At 43.8% G+C, this 22,239-nt stretch overlaps 2 protein-coding genes across 3 annotated transcripts; one reads left to right on the forward strand and one right to left on the reverse strand.

Annotated features, from left to right (window-relative positions):
- Positions 1–1,478: 1,478 nt before the first annotated feature.
- On the forward strand, positions 1,479–9,426 carry cdh17 (cadherin 17, LI cadherin (liver-intestine)). The gene is made up of 18 exons (XM_071520248.1): positions 1,479–1,526; positions 2,117–2,212; positions 2,473–2,610; positions 2,746–2,881; positions 3,326–3,484; positions 3,932–4,087; positions 4,768–4,973; positions 5,114–5,245; positions 5,379–5,529; positions 5,726–5,929; positions 6,039–6,115; positions 6,227–6,415; positions 6,825–7,069; positions 7,529–7,659; positions 8,044–8,268; positions 8,386–8,496; positions 8,609–8,725; positions 9,335–9,426. Exons 1-18 carry the CDS (start codon positions 1,479–1,481, stop codon positions 9,424–9,426), a joined length of 2,613 nt encoding a protein of 870 aa, XP_071376349.1.
- A 4,739-nt stretch (positions 9,427–14,165) lies between these two features.
- pdp1 (pyruvate dehydrogenase phosphatase catalytic subunit 1) lies at positions 14,166–21,581 on the reverse strand. Of its 2 annotated transcripts, none has more exons than XM_071520234.1 (9): positions 21,511–21,581; positions 19,116–19,428; positions 18,848–19,015; positions 17,639–17,850; positions 17,433–17,514; positions 17,058–17,152; positions 16,487–16,655; positions 16,159–16,377; positions 14,166–15,765 (listed from the first exon to the last, which is right to left on the reverse strand). In XM_071520234.1, exons 2-9 carry the CDS (start codon positions 19,362–19,364, stop codon positions 15,385–15,387), a joined length of 1,575 nt encoding a protein of 524 aa, XP_071376335.1. In that variant the 5' UTR covers positions 19,365–19,428; positions 21,511–21,581; the 3' UTR covers positions 14,166–15,384. The 2 variants fall into 2 exon arrangements, with proteins under 2 accessions (XP_071376335.1, XP_071376333.1); XM_071520232.1 differs by having other exon boundaries at positions 19,116–19,425; positions 21,511–21,563.
- Between the last annotated feature and the right edge of the window lie 658 nt (positions 21,582–22,239).

A 22,239-nucleotide genomic window follows, 5' to 3' on the forward strand; every position in this document is an offset into this window, starting at 1 on the left:
CACAGTTGATTCTATTATTTTCCAAATGAGGAAAGCATAGTCTCAGTATAGGTATGTGCCTATAAATTGTTAATGCCATTGAATGGATTGTTACTACATATACTGTACGTATGCTAGTTCAGTTGTCGACATGGAGCTGGAAGTTTTGATAAATGGTACAACCAAATTCAGGTAAGGTTAAATCAAAGTCCGGTTCGGTTGATAAGGCGTGGAGTTAACACTTATTTAGGGAGTGTAACAGGTCGGTGACATCAAAGGGTGCTGTGCTAGAAAAGGTCATTACCCATGACTCAATGTCACCTTCAGTTTTCTGTGGCACTTGCTTCACCCTTCTCTCTCGCCTGCGCTCTATAAGTCCAGGAATCCCAAACATGCTCATTTGTAAATACATTACAGAGATACAGAGATATTGATTAAGCATACAGTTAGTCATTTTGTGTATGGCTGTTGAGTACTACTTAAATAAATTTTTGTGAGTTTTGTTTGACAATTATGAGTATTAATAATGTTTTTTTCTGAAGTTATGCAAAGCAGTCTCATTAGTAATGTTATTCCTCTGAAATATACACATATACTACTGTCATCTTGAAGATAAAACTAAGCTTATCAGTTATTTGGAACATACTGAAGATTCTATTGCAGAGTCGCATCAAACTGTTTGGGAGATAAGACAATCATTTTCTCTTCCATATAAAGATCTTTTGATGAAGGTGGAACACTAAATGCATGAGTGATCACTCACTATAGACATGAAAACTTTCTTTAAACACACTCACACGTCCACATGCACACACACACGCACTACAGTGAAGTCACTGGGGTTACACACTTGAGATCGACCTTTGGATACCTGAATGTTATGGATGCCCACCGGGACCCGAGTTTCTGGCAGGAACTTGCTGATCGTTTATGTTCTGACTTTCAGTTTCTCCGCGTGGAGAGGAGCTGAGGTGGGTGGTTTACCTGGCTGTGTAGGTGGAGCTACACATGTAAGGGCTTTAAGCTCAAAGTCTGAGGGAGAGAGAGATAGTGTGTGCATGAGGGGATCCTCAGGGACGACGGACAGATTCTCTTTGCATGAGAATGAGTTTCAAGTGTCTGTGAGTGGTGCTTGTCTAAGTAAAATCAATAACGGGCTGTATTGAATGGACAAGCGAATGTGCTGAGATGTGCTGGATTTAATAGTAATAGCTTTTAGATGGAGTAAAAGCTGGATAATACAAACCCACTCTTCACTGTGTGCCATGTGCATGAGAAGTGTATTCAACAGTATAGAGCACTTATACTACGCTTTGTGAAAACGTGACAATCACTACGTGACAAAATCTAAATCCTTCTCTTCATCTCACCACTCCTCCTACTCAACCTCCTCCTGCCTCCCTTACCATTTTTTACTAACTCTTCTCCCCCATATTCCTCCTCCTCCTCCTCCTCTCCCTCCTCCTCCTCCTCCTCCTCCTCCTCCACAGAGTCTGATCATGACACCCATGGTGCATCTGCTGCTGCTCCCGTTCCTGCTCAGCATTGTGAGTACACAGCTCAGCCAAATCCCACTCTTGTCCTGCATTGTATATTCATAGTAAATATTCAAATATATAAACCTATTCAGTGATCTGTGAAACATTCAGTGTGAATTAATGATTTATTTTATTCATATATTTTAACAGTTTGGGGGACATAGGAAGAGCAAATGTGCAGATTTATTGGACATTTGCGCTTGAGATATACAGATAATAGAAAGTAAAATAGAAAGAAAATAATGTCAGTGAGCATCTGCGAGATAAGAAATGGGTTTATGTGCAAGGAAACCTTTGGTAACTTATTAAAGTATCACTGAAGGGAACTGTAAACTGTGACTAAACTGAATGTTAGTACTTCTGTGAGTGGCAGTCTGTAGACTTTGCTCTCCTGTCCTGTAGTGGATTATAAGAATTTCCTCACTTGCAGCGTAAGTGTGGTTCAATAAATAACCGGCCCGCTTAAACTCACTGTCCGTGTCTGCCTTCATTTGTCTATACAGAGAGGGGAAAGGTGGGTGTGAGTTTGATGGGTACAGTTTTACCCCTGCCTGTACTGTACTTGATGACCCTTGACCTCTGTGTCTGTGTTCTGATAGGCTGGGGGGAGGGGTCTGGAGGCCAAGAAGGGCCCATTAGAGAACAAGGTTCTGGACGTACCAGAGGAGACTCCAGTGCCCTATCCTATCTATCAGGTAATACAAAGGATCTGTGGTCAAAATCCACTATGTAAAATATATCATCCAGGGATGTGATTTTTCTGTCTTGATTCAGGATTTCTGGTTTTCTGGATGCACAACACTCATTATTTTCTAACTGGATGCTACTGTTTTCCTGCCTTTTTCCTGCTTTTTGGTGTTCCACGTCAGATCCCAGATCAGATCAAAGTGGCCACAGTCTCAAAACACTGTAAATCAGTTTTTTGGTGATTACAACTCTGTTCGTCTCTCTCTAGTTCCAGTCATCCCATCCAGGTGTGAATGGGTTCAGGCTCAATGGAGAAGAAGGAGAAGCCATTATGATCTCTGATGATGGATGGCTCTACCTGGAACAGCCTCTGGACTGGGCCCAAAATGACCATTATCTTATTGGGGTAAGCTGGTCATCTGTACCTACTAATACACACACACAGACTTGAGAGAAATCACACACATGTACTGTAGCAACTTAATGTTTTTGTGTGCGTGTGTGTGTGTGTGTGTGTGTGTGTGTGTGTGACCATATCCAGGTGGAGGCGTTGGTAGACAGTGAAGTAGTGGAGGGCCCAGTTTTCGTGACCATAAATGTGCTGGATGTCAACAACCATGCTCCATCCTTCAACCAGACTGACTATGCTGCTATGGTTAGAGAAAACAGTCCCGCAGGTAGGTGTGTGCATGTGTGTGTGAGTGTGCTTGTGAAAGTATTTGCACGCTTATGTGTGCCAGCAAATATGTGTGTGTATGTTATACCTAAATAAGGGGAGGGGAACTACTCCCAATGCAAAACGAAAACCAGTACCATGAATAAAAAATATGTACAATGGCTATGGAACAGTAAATATAGCTAAATAGTATATGCATACTTTAGGCATCTTGTTTTGAGTAGATACACCCTTCCACATGCAGAAATCATGGCCTGTTATGGTAAAAGTGGTTCCCCTCCCCTTATTTTTCTGTACTGTTACAGTATACTGTATATGGGCAACATGATTGTATTCTAAGGGTTTCCGGTGTTGCATCTGGCTTTACACTTTTCTGTTCACTTTTCTACCCAGCCCAGCATCTCATGCTGATATGTGTATAACATCAGTCTAACTTTTACCCCAGGTGTCCCATTTACCCGCTTGTTTGCGTCGGACCGGGACGACCCCAAATCTCCCAATGCTCATCTGAGCTACAGCCTGGTCAACCAGATCCCCAACAGACAGAACACCCTCCTCTTCCAGATCGACGCTGTCACTGGAGAGATCTCCACCACAAAAGAAGGTAACACACACACACGCATACACACACAAACACACGTACACAGAGACAGACACACACAGACAGACACGCGGCGCTAGGTGAACTCTCAGTGGGAAAGTCTATAATCTGTCCATCTCTGCCTGTAATCTGGCAGTATAGTTCCACTGTAAACCCAGATTACACAGCTCAGCTCTTGTGCTCCAGATTTACGCTGATTGGTGGCAGATTGACTAAATGTGTCGCGTGATGATGATCACTGATTACTTTGTGTTTGTGTCTGTGCGTGCATGAGTGTGTTTGTGTGTATGTGCATATACAGTATACCTGTGCTGAATGTTGTGCTTTCTAAATTATTAGGCCCTTTTGAGAGCAGAGATATTGTTCTTGTGGACCGGTGTTATATATAAACATATCTATGTCATGTGTGGTAGCATGGCTGATGATGTGTGTATGTGTGTTCTTTAACAGGGGAACAGATGCTGAAGGCCAGAGAGGGCATCCAGTACGGCAGGGGAGAGGATCACAGCAGTGAGGCTCTGAAGAGGAAGTTCGACGAGTACTGCTCTCCAACGGAGGACATCCCCTATGAGCACAACCCCTTCTACACCTGTGTGGAGAGAGCAGGTGTGTGTGTGTCTAGAGTGTGACCTGAGTGTGTGTGTTTATTTAGATGCATGCATATTTCCAGAGTCTTACAATTTGTGATGGGGGATCCCAGTCAAGGGATCTGTGTCTGTTTGCATTTTCTGCTTCAAAGCTTGAGTGTGATGAAAAGATGTGATGAAATGGAGAAAGGGATGGTGCCTGGATAGAAACATAGAGAGTAATTAAAAGTGACTGAGAGTGACTACACAGTAAGGTGTTAGTAGTGTGATTAGCAGGGTGTTGTGTTGATGAGTCCGGTTGGAGCCAGTGGTCGGTCAGTGTCTGATTTTTATGGCAGGATCAGGAAGAAAAGCCTCAAGGATCATGTGCAGCAAAAATGTGGCTAAAGTAAATTCAGTATCCATGTGACTCTTCAAATATGGGCTAGACTAGAGCCTCAAAAATAGGTCAGCATGACGTTTCGATTCAGCATTCCAAAATTAGAGATCTACTGCATATTTTTTGTGATATTCACCCTCTGTAACGTTCCCCCATCAAGTCCACTGTATTTATTGTGGTGTCAAAGTCTGTCTTAATCACTCCACCAAAAGTCTTTATGACTGTTTCCCTGCTGGGTTGTAAATGAGTTCAACTTTTTATTTTGTTGGTGCTCGTACAATGGCTGCAAATGGAACCTGCGTCTTCCTCTGTGGTGCCAGAGATGAGGAGGCGGAACTTGGACCCCCTGGAGGACCCAGATTTCACCCTGATCGTGCGGGTGCAGGACCTGGGCGGAGCGTCAGAGAATGCGCTGAGTGGAAACACCAGGGTGAACATCGTTGTGCAGCAGAACCTGTGGTTCAACCCTGGACCAATCACTGTTAAAGAGCACTTTGCCACAACCTACCCCATGGTCATCGCTAAGGTGTGGCGGCACGCACATGACAACACTGCACAAATCTCACAAATGCAGACACATTGAGGCAAATACATAGTCACTACAGCTATGTGTGGTAATCACTCCCCCTCCTATCTCCCATCTCCTCCCTCCCCCTCTGGATCCAGGTCCAGTCTAACGAACCGAGCGCTGTCTACAGGTTAGCGCAGAAAGAGCGAGAGCTGAAATTCCCCTTCAGCATCACAGAGGATGGAGATATTCAGCTGACAGAGGAACTGGACAGAGAAGAAAAGGACATGGTAAACAACACACATACACACACACACACACACACACACACACACACACACACACATTAGCCCAGGATGTCCAAGGACCTTTCTCTTTGGTCTTGGTTTTGTCTTGCTAAAAACACCCATGTGTCTGTTTCAGTACATCCTGGTGGTGTTTGCCGAAGATCACCTTGGTAACGAGGTGGACCCACCCATGGAGATTCAAGTCGTGGCAGAGGATGTGAATGACAACCCACCTATGTGTCAGGAGGAGGAGAGTGTATTTGAGGTGCAGGAGAATGAGCCTGTAGGTAAGATATGCGTGGATGTCAGTGTATTCATATATGCACTCATTACATAACCTGCACATGGTGTAAAATGAGATGAATGTGCTTGCAGGAGAGCGAGTAGACTGCATCTATTGTCTCATTGGGTCATTCACCGTTGGTTCTGCTATTTCCTGTGCTATCTCTGTTTCTGGTCTCTCATTGGTTCTTGTGGTTCCAGGCAGCCCAATAGGACAGCTGGTGGCCCATGATGCTGATGATGCTGGAACGACCAATGCTCTGCTAACTTACACCATCCTGTCCCAACATCCGGCCACCAATACCTTCTTTATCGATGAAGCTTCTGGACACATTCAAACAGGACGTATGCTGCAGAGAAAAGATGCTGCAGAATACCACCTCACCGTCAAAGTCAGCGACCCAGGTAACACACACACACACACACCCACAACACAAGCTGAAACACATTGGTACAAGTAAAAATAAATCAGTTTTCACTCCATTTTGAAGTGATTATTGCTTATGTCTCACAGGTTTTAGCACACAGTGTAAAGTCCTCATCAAGGTCATTGACATCAACAATGAGCTGCCTTTGTTTGAGAAGAATGATGTGAGTACCTTAACCACTTGACACATAGTAGAAGCTGCTGTCTCTTATCTCTGATGCTGGTTAGCTGATAGTTAATTGTTTCTGTGTTTGCCTGTGTGTACCGGTGTGTAGTACGGGAGTCACACTCTCGCGGAGGACACTCCCGTGGGACACACCGTGCTGACGCTGAAAGCAAGCGATGCTGATGACCCAGGCAGCGGCAGCTCCCTTATCGAGTTCCACATCTCTGCCGGTAACGACAATGAAGTGTTTGCCATAGAAACAGACGGCAATGGTGAGGGCAGACTGGTTGTGGTCAAGGTATGGGACCCCCCCACCCCCAACACACACACACACACACACACAAAGATGGTTTCATACAACTCATACTCTTCTATCCTGAAATCTGCAAGCACTTCTATACCTCAAAAAGTTCCCAATGGACCTTATTTTTGAACTTATATCACTTTGTGGGGTGTGAAACTACCCAGAGGAGCGAGTGTAGCCCAGCTACGTCCTACTGTTGGGTACTAAGATGCATATCATACAAATGTTAGGAATCAGACAAACATTTATCATTTCACAGATTCCCACGGAAAGATTTTTGTTAAAAAAAAGTCCAGACTGCTCAATTACTTCCAGATAGAAGGTTCTGCTGTGACCTTCAGCATACTCTCTGTCCCTCTCTAGCTCTTAGCCTCCTCTAACCAGCCTTCCTCTCTCCTAACAGCCTCTGGACTTTGAGTCCTCTCCCTCCCACCAGCTCAAGATTGACGCTCGTAACCCAGAGCCCCTGATGAAAGGTCTGGAGTACGGCAGTGAATCCTCCGCCTTCGTTTCTTTATCTGTCACTGATGTGGATGAAGCCCCAGAATTCAGCCCGAGCGTCCTGGATGTGACTGTGCCTGAGGACGCCGGTGTGGGAGCATTGCTGCTCACAGTGGAGGCCAAGGACCCAGAGGGCAAAGAGATCGGGTACACACACCAACTGTTGCTCACAGTCAGGATCAGAATTGATTTAATTTGCCAAGTACAATGGGTGTACAAGAAATGTGACATGGTAACAGGCGGTGCTGACACAGTACAAGAGAGACACAATAGAGAATACAATATCAGGACCTCACATACTGTGCAGACAAGATGATCTGTATGACAATAGACTGAACATAGACACACTACAAGTATAGATTTACAGCTGAAGAATTGTTCGACTATAGCAGCATTGGCTAAGTTGGTAACAGTACTACTTCCCACTATTTTGGGGTTTTTTACTCAGCTCATCATCACTGCTACACAATATGCACCATCGATCTGTGTTGACAACTATTAGCGCCACTGACACAAATTCTGTGTTTGTTATATCATGGACGATTTCTGATGTCAATGCTCAATTCGTGCATGGGTTTGTGAGTACTTTCCTTGTGTGTTGTGCAGTTTCAAGATGGATGGAGATACCCATGGCTGGCTGGAGATCGATGCTGCCACAGGAGAGATCAAGACCAAAGCCAAGATGGACAGAGAAATTCTGGAGGCTTTTGAAGTCACTGTCACTGCCTTTGAGAAGGGTGAGATAATACATACACACATTTCCTGAACATATCATAGCATATCAGACTGTTACGTTTATATGTATTGTTAATCATTTGTTATACAGGAGTTCATATTGCTGTTTAGTGCTCTTCAAAGCCAAAGAGCAGTAACTACATGAGTAGTTAGTAGTGAAACCAAGAAAAATTCTGTTAGTGTTTATCTCCTGTTCTGACAAAAGTATTGTTGGTAACCAAGTGGATACTATATCTTTTAATAGCATTGCTGATGTTATTAAATCTTAACTGTAGGTGTGACCTTTGACTTTTAAAACACACAAAACGTTACTGCTGTTTGCCTTCATACAGCAGTCTAATCCGGAGTCAGAACAGCTTTTCATCCTCTCTGATTTCCCTCTGTAGCCAATCCAGAGAAGTCTTCAGAGCGTGTTGTGTCTGTGAGGTTGGTGGATGTGAACGACAACAGCCCCATCCTGACAGAGAAAGGGGCCTTCATCTGTGTGAAGAAGCCCCAGCCTGTGCTCCTTCGGGCCCACGACGCAGACAGCGCCCCCTTCTCCCAGCCCTTCACCTTTTCCCTCGCCCAGGGCAAGAAATCCCCCAACTGGGAGCTGCGCACTATCGATGGTACGCCAACACATGTAATAATCCACAAGCTGATATGTTGGGAGGTGGTGCTGAAACAAAACATTTTACATTCAGATTGTTAGATTCCTCCTTTTTCACTTTGTGTGTGTTGTGCAGCTACATCAGCTAAACTGATCCTCAAGAAAACGCCAACCGAAGACAAAACCTTCAATGTCCCCATTACCGTCACAGACAACGCAGGCATGGGCGTCACACAGAAGTTTGAGGGTGAGTGACTAGTTACAAATAACACTTTTAGTCAGTCTAATGGCACAATATATCATGTTTCTGATGCATGTTTAATGCATGTATGTGTCGCTCTCTACTCTCTGCACACCAGTGAGAGTATGTGACTGCACAGAGCTGGGATACTGCTACATCGCGCCGGGTGTACACAACTTCAAGTACGGATTGGGAACCACCATCGGGATCCTGGCTGGAACTCTCGGATTTGTTGGTGAGTCTGACAAACTTCTTAAAGGCAACTTTGTTTTTTTTTCCTAATGCCATTATTGCAGATGAAAAGTCTAAACCCACCGATGTATTTGCCACAGTCAGAGGCTTCTACTGTCTGTTCTGTGCAGTGATGTAAAGGTGAAAATAGTCCCCATTAAAGGCGCTAGTTAGCTGCGTGATAAAGTCATGTTAGGAAAACTGCAATACACGTTGTTGTTCAACATGATGTAATACGTTAGTCAAGTCAGCAGTATGTCTCTGCAAGCTGTTTTTAATGTGTTTTTGAGAACAGCCTATGACTTCTGGGAAGTAAGGCAAACCTGCAGTGGAACAGACAGTAGTAGCGTCTGACTGGCAAATACATCGGTGGGTTTATACTTTTTCAGGGGCAATAAGGCGATAGAGCAATACTAAATTACACCGGTGTTATCCTTTAAATCTGTTGAAGCAATACCCTACTTGAGAACACATACTCTACAACAGTGTCATCATCTAGCTTCATATTGGTGGTGTTGACTCCATCCACTCTCCCACTGGTAGCTTTTGCTATTACTTTTGTTGTCAGTGTTGCCTGCTCTAGTTGACTTCTGTTTCCTCTGTCTTGGTTCAGTTCTGGTCTTCATCATAGTCGTCAATCGCATAAACAAGAACAACAAGAAGAAAGCCTTGGCTGAAGAGGCAGATACGGACGGCATGCTGTAGAGACCCTAAACACACACACACACACACACACACACACACACACACACACACACACTTTAGTGTATTTTATTTTATTTGCAAGGGAGAGGTAGGTTAATTGGTTGTATGCATACTTTATTATACTTTATTATCTGGTCTCATCCTAATCATGCATTTTTGCAGCCCAATGACTTAATTTATTAAAATTCGACACCTGGTTGTTTCATTGTTTCATTAATTTCATTATCTCATTTGATTCAATTTGTTTTCGGCCCAGAGCTTGTTTTGCTATTTGTCCTCTGCTTTTATTTGCCTGATGAATTCAGAGCTGTTGTTTGATGTGCTGTTATATCAATGAAAATTGTCCTTCACAGCTGACTGTTGAAAGTTATGGGGTAGCTGGAACTATCATCAATGTTAAAACCATTCCTTCCACCCAGAGTACCACAGTAGCCACAGTCCTATCTGTGTGATGATGACTAGGTGAATGAATGACTGGTGCTGTCAGTAACAGGAAAAAGGCCACACTTTGTGTTGACTCTCTGTTTCGCAATAAACAAAAAACTGGGAACTACTGTAGTTTTCACATCATCATCATTGTGTGTGTGTGTGTGTGTATCTGTGTGTGTCTGCGTGTGTGTATGTCAGGACAGACGCGTGGTGCTACAGGTGATTGGTGACATGAGACATCAGCAACAACCATCTGCACCTCAGCTCTGTGCCTGTCACAGTCAATCATGCTGCCTAAACAGCTTCCCCTCATCAAATAGCCTTCTGTCCTGCTTTCTGACAAAAATTCACTTGGCACGTACAGTAAGTACTCTTACTTCCCTCTTTTTCTCTGCTTCCCTCCTGGTGTGCCACTCGGTACTCAAGGCCAGGGTGTTGTGGAGGGTAATGCTCTGAGTCATCTCAGACAGTGGGAGACGGACCACTGAAAGGAGAAGGATGGCATAATTGTGGGCTTTTATGCAGCACAAAGAGACTGCAACACAATAAATTCTGCGTGGCAAGAAGAGCCACACACACACACACCCATGTGAGAGTTGAATGTGGACGCTACATGTGCTGCCATGTCCATACATCCATTCAAGCCATGTGCCACATTTGTGAGTGTGTGTGTGTGTGTGTGTGTGTATGAGTGAGTGTGTGGGATGAGTCATCAAACATCCTGCTACAGCCTCCAACAGCCACTGGAGAAGGGTGTCAGATGTGTGAGATGGAGCCTGAGCGGCAGAGGAGTGGGCTGACTTACAACCTCATAAAGACAAACTCAACATGGAACCTCTCCAGTGTTTATGTCTGCACTCTCTCTCCACCTGTATCCCGGCAACACTTTCCAAAACAGACACACACACACACACACACACACACACAGAGTGAGTGAGTCCTGGAGAGCTGGTGGGAGAGGTCGAAAGGTTGAGAGAGAAGAAGAAAAGAGATGGAAGAAAGAAGCAGAGAGTAAACTATGTGATGGATGACCTGACTACTTTTGGATATCTAACCGCACTGTCAACACACACAAGCGATTCCACCTGCTGCTCTCGGTCTTAGTGACTTTGTGTTGGGAACCATTTCATCCTAATTCTGAAATACTAATGGAATATATTGGCATTTCACAGTCAAAATCAATTATTACATAAACATAAATTGGTTAATCACCAGTTCACATAGCTTTTAACAATACAGAACATTGAGATTTAGTTGTAAGACTTGGGTTGTGTATGAGTTTTATATTTCCAAAGATACAACTCGAGAGTTATATTCATGCATTTTGGGGCTAAAAAAAAAATCTTGATGTTAACCATTCAGAAGTTTTAGATATAGAGAATTCAGTATGTAAAAGTGTTATCATTTGGCCAAACAAGGACTTAAAAGGTGGTTTCACTTTTTTGGTGTCACTGTTTTTTTAAATGGTTGTTATCTCATTTTGGAAAAAACTCTGCAATCAAAAGGATCTACAAATATTGAACAATTTTCTCCAAATATTGTCAACCTGACAAGCTGTGGCTGCCCCTAGCAGCGCCTCACTTTCTTCGAGGAATATGTTGAGCTGTGTTCAGTTGTGGCGTTGCGTCAGTTTGATTATGTGGGATGATTCTTATTGAGCATCCTGTATATTAACTTCAAGGAGCTGTACAAGCATGTAAATAAATTCCATGAGCAAGATGGTCTGATAAACTCAATGTGTGTGGGTTGGAGAGGTTAGCCAAGGGACAAAGCTCAGACACGCAGATCCTCCACAAGATGAGTCCACCATATATGTCACACCATCTGCTTTTACGCACTAGTCCTGGAATGACATCCGCGATAAGCCGGAAATGAGGCACTCAACTGACCAAAAGTGTTACAGAGAGAAGTTTATTTCCAGTGACCTGATTAAATGTCTTTGGTTACCAATAAACCAAATACACCAGTTGTCCTGGACACCTACATCAAAATGATGACAATAAAAAGGAGATGCTGGCTGGAGGTAAACTCTCCTCAATCCCTTCATGAGTCACACAGTAGAGTTTTACTGAGGCCACATACTCAATAATCTCCCATAAAGCCCCCCCCTTTCCAAAAATGTCCATAGAATTCTAATAAATACAATCCTCGTATTCTTTGTGAATCGTGGCTGCAGATTATCAACAGGCTCGTATCTTCAGGGACAGACATTTCCCACAGTCCCTCAGGAAACTCTAAATGCAGCAACACACAGGGGGAATCTAAGGAAGTGTTATTGTTTTAATCACATAGTATGTTGTTGCCAGGAAACGTGAACATATTTTTGATGTTGGCCATTAATTGTCCCAAATATTGCCTATAGCTCGCTGTGTCTGGCAGAGAGTGAGGAGCTTCTGTCTCCCGTTTCATGTTTTTATCCTGTTTGATTGTATTGTTCCTAAAACCCAAATAATTTATATGACCCTTTACTAAGATAGTTTCAATTCTGCCTGCAAGTATGTTTTTAGAATAACTAAAATTCCACTAGTATGTATGGCACTGATAATTTAATACTTCCATGATGTTAAGTAGTTAATTTTATTGACTTGTACTGGTGAGGAAAATAATGGTCCAAAGAATTTATGGCTAGTTTGAAAACCATTTGTTTCAGTGTTTTTTCTTCTCTAATATTACTCCCCATAAATATTTTAATGTGAATGAATGGCCGCCTTTTCAAAGTGACTTCTTGAAGTGTGCTTTGAAACTTTCAAATAAATTGAAATTGGATTGTGATTCAAAAGTATACTCTATAAACCACAGTAGATGGCATACTCTTACATAAAATCAATAAAATTATTGAAATCCTTTTTTCTGTCTTGAAACTAAATAGACATCAGATTTCTATGCCAAATTACATCATAACCAGTGTAGAAAGGTGGACTACAAATACACTCTGTCCACCAGATGGTGCTACTTTGCCAGACCTGGATGAGTGTAACATGGTGATGCCTCTGTCCGGTTCCCGCCTGTCAGACAGCTGGCCTGTCTGGTACCACAGCATCATCTAGTGGCGGTAAATGTTCCTCTGATAGTGATGTCACCATACTGATCTGTGACACTGCCTGTCAATACATTAAACTGGATCTAACTATCCTGCCAAGAGATCATCAAAATAACTCTAGGTGCAACATCAAAGCACTGTGTTACTATTGCTTATAGTGTCACTGTCACATGTAATAGTGAAACAACTGAAGTGAATAATAGTGAATACTGAATAATGCCAAACCAAGGAGTCACTGACCTTCACACTGCAACCTGACACCACAGTGACCTTCCAGGTGGCTGCAGGTTAGTGGGATGGTTCAGCTGCTTTGTACGACTCAGCAGACTAAAGCACACAAATACACAAACACACAACACTACCAGCTGGCGTGTATTCGGTGTTTTATTAAATCATTCCAAATACAAAAACGTAGCCCACATAAGTTACAACGTATACATACAACTGTAGATAAAGATGTGTAACATATTGCCAAAGCTGAATAAATAACCTTCAAGTATTCAGACAGCTTCTTTCAGATATACATTCTCTGCGCTCATTTGGGCATAAATGCAGCTAGAGCACACAGCCAGGAGCCTGTGATTAGCGTTTTAATGGTGATGTTATCAGGAGACTAGCTTGCTTCTGCTGTTGCCAATCTCATGTTTCTGTCATGAATGATAACATCCTAACCAGTAACTAACTGTCAACCAGGCTACTAATGACCCACCATAAAAAAATATATAAGGCATTATACACAGTTTCCCTGCAATAAAATAAAATACACACCCTGCATATAGCCATAATAACCTTTACAGAATAATAATTTACATATTTCCCGTGCATCTTGGACAACTGTGTACAAAAGAAGCAACACAGAAACACTGACAGGTTTATGCTTGACAGGTTAAAACACACGTCCCTTTTAACCCTATAACCTACAAGCCCTGGACAATAACCACTAACTCTATCAAAAACAGAAGTATTATTTAAGATCCAGAGCTGTAGCGAGTTTTTATGACTGATTCTGTGTTAGTTTGAGAATCATGAGTGAGCGCAGTTTTGCAAAATTGCAATTCCTGTCACTGGACTCCTGTCTTTTGTTGTGGCAGACATATTGACCTTGACTCAAACCGGCACTCGATTCCCGGCAGTATACACCACCATGGCTCGAGTCACAGTAGCTCTACTGTGTGTGGGAAACAGGCCATAATTCACTTCACGGTTACATCTTTCTCTGAAGCAAAGTCTTAGAAAAGCCAGGTTGGTAACATTCCATCTGTAGTGTGAGTCTTTCAGGGGTTCATGCCTGCCTGGTTAAAAATGTATGCAAAACAAAAGTAAGAACTGAAGAGTGTGCTTTGAAAATACTAAGAATCTCTCACAGCCACACACACACACAGGAAAAAAAAAAAAACACAAACCGAGACGCACAGTCCTCCGTTGTAACATCAGTCCCTCAGAAGCAGAAGCAGCCTAGAAGGTGAGAAGGAAAGTGCCTGGTGCTGCCCACTAAAGCGGGACAAATAACACAAGCAGACAGCACAGACAGAGTGTGGTATCACCAGGGCACAACCCAGTTCAAGTCCATCTCTGAAGAGGTCGGTTCAGTGTCCCGCAAGGCGCCTTTCCCCGTCAAATCCTGTCCTTCACCCCCTTCGGAAATCCCATAAACTCAACCCCACCGAGCCTTTCAGAGGGCGAGGCGGTTGAATCTTTTGGCACAGAAGACAGAAGTTTGTCACAGCGTCCCGTCAGTCGCGACTGATAATTCCCAGCAACACAGAGAAGTCTGTATGGACCGGTCACACAGGGATATTGGCAACATAAATATCTTGAGTAAGAGTGTGAAAATGGTCCAGAACACAGACAGCGAGAGACTGCCACCCAGTCTTTAACTTCATGTTGGGAGCTGAATCTCTCTAGGACTTCATACAAACACACAAATTCTTTACATAAATATTATTAAAACAAATTCTAATTGTTGGAGAGATACAATCTACAATATGGCCTGTCTGTCCACAGAAGGTGTGCTTATGGGTAGATGTACACAGTTACAGAAATTAGCATTTGTGTGTGTGTGTGTGTGTGTGTGTGTGTGTGTGTGTTAAGCCCAATGTCCACCAGATGCGGCATGGAAGCGGAACGGCTCCAGAATGGAAAGCAATGTACACCGCACTCGTTTGATTGAGTTGTATGCATCACCTGCAAGTCAGTAAAGTGCATTTCCACGCTTGTCAAACGCAAGTGGATCCGGCAAAAATAGACCAGACACGGAAAAAGAACGGAGTGGCCGAAACTGCCGTGCGGGTTCCGGACGGCTTCCGTGCCGCTACCGCAACGCATCTGCACCCGGTGGACATTGTGGCGCTGATTCACATGGGCGCGAGTCTGTTCCGGCACACACACAGCTTCCGTGCCGGAGCCGTACCGCATCTGGTGGACATTGGGCTTTAGTCCTCACTATGACACCAATGAATGGCTTTTGTCGGCTCATCTGTAGCTCCAGTTCAGGACTGCTCTTCCTGTCTCTGAGCTCCTATCACATGAGGGTTGAACTGAGTAATGATGATGGTGATGTCATCGCGGTACATGCGTGCCAGCTCCTCTGGCAGCGACAGCATCTTGGACAGCCTCTCGTGGTCCACGGTGCCAAATTCATTGTTCCCCACCGCGTGGCGAATCAGGTAGGTCGCCGCGTTCTGATCCTCGAAAGCCGAAGACATGCGAGCCTTCCTCTCTTCCAGCAGCCCCTGCATCTGTCCCAGGGTGACCCTGTAGCCTCCGACTGTGAGGGGCTGGCGCTGGTGCACCCCCGTTAAATACTCCCCCACAATACGAACTACTTCCTGTCTGTGGAGGGTCTCCCAGAGGCCGTCAGAACCAATCACCTGCAGGGACAGACAGTGGAGAGTTAGCCATCGGAAAACACACAACCATTCTGTCAGATACTGAAGTAACAAATGAAAAGTGAGATCAATTGAATTTACACTATATACTGTATGCATTTTGGAGAAAAAAAAAAATCTTCTAAAACATAATTTTTGAATAAAATAAATAAAAACAGCAATACTTTTGAAAGCAAAGATCATACAATGAAATTTCATAGTAACCCATAATGTGCTTTACTTTCATGACAGCATTAATTTTGTGACTTTTTTTCCAAGTAGTAGAAATCTCATTTTAGAATGAAATGTCATACAGCACTTGTTGTTTTGGTAACAGAGGTATATGAGGGATAATAGGTGACAAATGAAACATAGTGCTGCGGCCTCGTCTCTCACCAGGAAGCGGTCTTGTGGCCGCAGTTTGTGGTGTGTAATCTCAGGCTCAGCGGTCAGGTAGGGGGGTGTGTGGTAGTTGGGGGGGATAAACTTTGTATGTTCATTTTCATGGAGCTGATCAGGTCCCGACTCCAACACACGCTTCTGCAACTCAATACTCCACTTGAACTTTACATCCCCAAACGCACGGAACGGCATGAGGAGGCCAAGCAGCCGATCCTGACGGGGGAAACACAGAGAGGGAGACAGACAGAGGAGAAGAGGGTTCACTAATTGAACCATGATCACAACAACCAAATGAAGCAAAAGGTACAGACTAATGTTGTACCTGTCGTATGACTGTCTTCCTCTCTGACGGTGGGTGCTCGTTCCGTATCCGAGTCACCTCATCCTCGTTCTGGGCGTTGTGGTCGTTAGAGAGTGTGTGAGCGCTGAATGAGCCGTCCTCCTCCTGCACCCCCAGCACTGCCCGCCCATCCCCCGCATTGGCTAGATACCTTAGGAACAGAAAGGGGAAGAGTCAAGGCAGAGAAATGTTTAAGAATATTTTTCCTTGTCACAAAAAAACCCTGTATGAACCTAAGCTTATTTAACTTTACAGGAGACCCATCAGAAAACATAATTTCTGTCAAAATGCACTTTTTTATTCAATAAGTAATAAAAAAAACCCAAAATAATATATAACATAGATATAGATATTAGATCCCCATTATGTAACATTTTAAAGCTCTGAATGCAAAGTAATGAACAGTAATCTATGAAACCCCCCCCCCCGATATAACACAATGTGCCTGTTTTTCCCCATGGGGTCACATTTTTCTTGCCATAGCTAAGATACTTATAAAGTATCAATTGAAGAGACACAGAGAGAAGAATGTGTATGGATGTATCATGCGTACAAGTCTGATCCATCGATGTGAGCCACACATGCTGTCGCTCCAGAAAAGGCCACCCTCAGAACCCAGTAGTGCAGGAAAGCATTCGGGTCTCCCACCTAGACAGGAAAAAACAGCATCAGCCTCCAGTCACGATATGGTCCATGCTGGGTTTAAATTACAGAGAGAGGCATTGGCAGCTGAGCTCCCTTGAAAGAGACCTGAGCTCCTCTCAAAGCAATAAAAGTTTAAATTTGGATGGTCACGCATGTGTGTGCGCACCACTGCCATGGAGTAGAGGTGATATTCAGCATGTATCTTAATGTGTTCCTCACAAATATAAGATGCTTTTGGGAGAACCAGCTGTGTTCAATTACCAAGACAGTAGAGTTTCCCCACCTGAGCCTCCAGGGACAGGTCGTTGTCCAGCCTCTTGAAGGCATTCAGCAGCGCCTCCCCGGTGTCTGGAATCTCGCCTGGGCTGAAAACAGAGCGACAGAGCAAAATATGCAAGAGAGTGAGAGAGAAAGCTAGAGAGCGAGAAGAGAAGGAGAGCAGAGCTAGGACTTTTCTGTGCATATTCTGCTGCGTTTCCCTGTCCTCACCTGTTGAGGTCGATCAGCTCCTGCCAGTAGGTGCGGAGGCTGTTGAAGTAGAGGCTCTGAGCCTCCCTGCTGAAGTAGTCGTTGGGGTGTTTGTGCCACTGCAGGATGGGGCTGAGCGCCCGGCCGGCCTCCACCGCTGCCTCCAGGTCACACAGGGTGTCGTGAGGCAGCAGCGACACAGCTATGTAGTAAAATAACCTCTCACTCAGCGCCTGGTGGAGAGACAGGGTTGGAAAGAGGGAGGAACATTCATTTTTAGATAAGATGAAACTTTAATGATTCTAATGGGGGAAATTGGGTCACTGCAGCAGCAAGGAATAGGATATAGCTAAGAGTATAACAAATAAAACCTGTTGAACATAACAAGAAATGGAGCTTCTACAGAACTTCTACTTGCTTGAAATAATTGCTGCTATGATGACTATTGACAGACTTACAGGTTATCAGATGTTTACCAATCTAAAACTTTACAGAGCAGGTACGCAAGTGTGCATTGTTAGTTTTTCACAACATCAGATTTACAGATGGAACTAGGGCAGGGTTCAAAGTTAAGATTTTTTTTCCCCACTTGACCTACTATATTTTCACTGGCCCAGCAAAAATGAAAATAACCACTTCTACATAGATATAAGTAACTTACTACCATAAAATGTACAATATTGACAGAATATACATCTGCAAAATGACTGAGAAAACACCAAAAAGTAAATAGCTGGTTGACTATTAAAGAATCTAAAATGTTTAAGTTTGAACGATTCATAGACAAGCTCTCAAAACCAACCGATAAAACCTTTTCTGTAAATGCAGCCAGCAGGAATATGGAAAAAACATAAAACAAAAATCAGAGTGGAAATTTACAAGGGTATTAAATCTCTCCATTCATCCATCTTGCCAATATATTGCTGGAAATGGCCAACAAATGCTGAAAAACATTGCTGGGATTGATTCAACATTTTCAACCCCAACGGTACTGTTGCGTCCACAATGACAGAAACATTGTTTTTCTATTTGCTTGGTAATTCAAACAACCTGCTGCCATGACCAGACACTTCTGAGTTGGCAGGTTAGAGGAAGAACAACAGGGAAGAGGGTGGGCCAGTGGCAAAGCAGAGAGGCTTAGCACTGGATGAGAAATACTAACACCAGAAACTTTTGTATCGACTGACCAATTAACATTTAAATCAAGTGCACTAGACATATGAGCTCTACCTGGGCACAGGCGCAGCCAGCGTGACCGTCAAACACGCCCAGCAGCATTCCTCGTGTCTGCAGGCACGTGGCCGCACTGCGACGGTCCTCTATGGGAGCATTGGCCGGCAGCTGGTTACTTTCAAAACCCATCACTGATGACACATTCTTCCCATCAAACTCTGGCACCTAGAACCATGACACACAAAAATGGTGATATGAAAGCTTTAACATAGAGATGGACTGGAGGCAAAAAGTGTTTTCTGTATGAATGTGCGAGCCCACAAACCTTGAAGCTGTACTCATTGGCTTTCAGAATGGAGTTGACCTGCGGAGGGGTGAGGGTGTAGCTGCGGAGGTCCGAGGTGGTCCGGTAACCTCTTGAGGGCAGGTGGTGCCGCCAAACGTTGGACGGGTTGCTTGAGGCAGGTGGGTGAGAAATGGGCCCTACGTGGGACTGGTGTTGGCATGGTAACAGGCTGGAGGCCAAGAGCTTGGCACGGGGCAAACCCCGGAGCAGCTGTGATGTCACAGGCATGGCCGATGGTGCACTTCAGGCACACACACACGCACACAGTGCACCACTGATGTATACACACCTACTGGAGAGACACAGACATACAAAACTCAGAGGCACAGCACTCAGAAAGCAACAATACTCTCTCAGCTGGATGTCACTGAATGGATGAATGCTGGTTAAATTTGTGTTGGTGGATAAATCAATAAGAGTTGCCCTCTACACTGGTCAGTCACTTTTTGAGACAATAACATTTGAATACCTCGATTATATAGTGTTTTTTGTCTGTGCTGGCCACCGTACACACTCTCTCACCTTGAGCAAATCAAAATCAAAGCAAAACAAAACAATGTCTCTGTATCATTGGGGTGTCCTGGTGGATCAGTGGTCTAAGGCGCATACCATATAACTGCAACATCCTGGGTTTGAATCCAGCCCAGGACCTTTCACATCCCCCTCTCTCCCAATCTTTCTTGTCTCTCTACTGCATTCTGTCCAATAAAGGCAAAAGGCAAAACGCAAAAACTGTATCAAACAGGCTGTTGATTGGCTGCCTGTTACACTGGCTCTGCAGAAAGCGTTAGCGTCTAAACTTATACAGACTTCCCCTCCTGCCTGGACGGTTAACTTGCCTAATGCAAGATGAAACTTAATGTCATTCCCATGTGGTGACATACGGTAGGTGTGCAGCCAATGGGAAAATGAAGAGCAAGACAAAAAAGATCCACTGTATAAATGAATGAGCAAGTTTTAAAAATTAAAACTTTAAATGTGCTCTTGTCTGTTTATTAAATGTTTCACACAGTATCTGATTCTGTACACAAAAAGCACTGAAAATGGGTAAGGTGACATTTCTATGAAAAAAAAATTTTGGCCAGTAAAAACTATTCCTGGCAGGTACATTTTCTTAAGTTGGTCAGCCCTTCACAGGTCAGCCAAAAAGGTAATTTTGGACACGGGAGGAATGAGGAACAGGAAAAGGAGAGAAGGTCAGGAGGTGGTGTGTGTGTGTGTGTGTAGGTGTGTGTGTGTGTGTGTGTAGGTGTGTGTGTGTGTGTGTGTCTGTGTGTGTGTGTGTGTGTGTGTGTGTGTGTGTGTGTGGGGGGGGGGGGGGTTGTGGTGCACAACCCTGCACCACAAGGTTAGGGTTGTGCATTCAATGCTGAAATGTCAAAGATATCATAATTGTGTTTCAGTGCTGACATGTCATAGCTTAAGGTGGTGATAGTCAAACTGCCTTATTTCAGAAATGCAAAGACAGTGACTGGCTACAGCTGACTTGAAGTTTCAGGAGAGTGTGTTAACTTAGAGACAGGTCAACTGACAGAGCATGCACTGGTGTCTGGCTTCAGCTGCAGCTTGGCACTATTCTCCAGGTCAGGCTCGGTGGAATGCCCTACTATTAATAGCTTTGGTATGAATTCTGGCCCTGACTTATGCATCTTATGAAATGTCCTGTCTGGCCATGCCCTATTGAACTAGATCCTGACTGACTCTGTGTCTCCATCTTGTCTCTCTCTTCATTACGTAATTAAAGGCTCAGTCTATTTGCAGCTCGACAGGCTGTATTCTCATTTCGGTCAGGCCGGTGGAGCTGCACACAGGCTCCAGCCAGTGTAACGTTACTCACAGCAGCAGCTGGGGTGATGACTATTCAGACAAAAATCTAGTTCAAGACAAAGTGAGATTAGAAACTGAACTGCCACCGCAAGGTTGGACCGTATTGGCCAGCTAAAATCCTCCCAAATTGTGTGTGAGTCAGAGAAACCACACAGGGCCCTTCCCAGCGCTACAAAAAAAAGTTGCCATGTTTGTTGACATTACTAGCCTCCTAGCTGGCAAGCTAGTCTACACAATCTCAAATCAGTTAGCTGGACGTGAACCATAAAAAACATTGTCTTACAGTTGAGCAACTACCACATGGTGCCACGATAAGTCACTTGAAATAATGTTGGGTGTCTAGCAGCTACGACACGAATCAGACAACCTAGCAGAGCAGACAAAATTATGCTAGCTGGTAGCGTCAACGTTACACCCACCAACTATCATCAAGCCGGATTATGTTCGCTCATATAAGAAATGATCGCACCAGCTGCAAACCCGTATAATTTCTTATTCGCACGTAAACATTGTAAATGCAAAGCAAAAGTCGCGCACACACACTCACCTTAACCGACAGATCTGAAGTGGTTGTTGAAGTTCATAGCTGAATACCAAGCCCTCTGCCGTGCATCATTCATGAGCGCCGGGGCGCAAAGTGAGCGCTGATTGGCTTAGCTCTGACAGCCGCGATGACGTAAATTAGCCACTTAAATGTAAAGAGCCTTTACAGGTTTTACACTCGCGGTCTGTGCTTTTACAGCGTACTGAGCGTTGTAAATGCATTGTAAATGCAAATCCAATTAATTACATAGGCAAGTAGTCATTAAATACTTGTTTAAACCTGCGCTGATATTTAACAAATACCACACTAACCCTCATATTGCCTGTTATATGAGATGGAAATTGATGTGACCAAACGTCATGAACCCAGGCTCATTTAACTTTCAAGGAGGAGACCCATATTACATTAGAAAATCTTTGATTGAAATTCACTTTTTGAATTCAAGAATGAAGTGATTCACTGAACCTCAATATCTAATAACATCTAATTTTATAGCTCTGATTGCTAAGATCGATATCCAATACAAAACAAAACAAAAAAATGTCTCCCACAATCTGTCTGTTTTTCCATGTTGGGTAAAACAATTTAAATCATACCAGTGATAAGTGATCACTATGGGCCAGTCAGTGGTGTCCTTGGCACAGGTTCTAAAATATTGTTAAAAAAAAAAAGGGTGTATGGTCTTATACTGAATGAGCTGTAATGTGGGGTTGCTGGTCATCGAGAAGATGT

Source organism: Centroberyx affinis, unplaced genomic scaffold (assembly GCF_046629955.1).
Source record: "Centroberyx affinis isolate AG114_WGS23_722 - 3 ecotype Tasmania unplaced genomic scaffold, CSIRO-AGI_Caff_v1 ptg000782l_1, whole genome shotgun sequence".
NCBI classification, from domain to species: Eukaryota; Metazoa; Chordata; class Actinopteri; order Beryciformes; family Berycidae; genus Centroberyx; species Centroberyx affinis.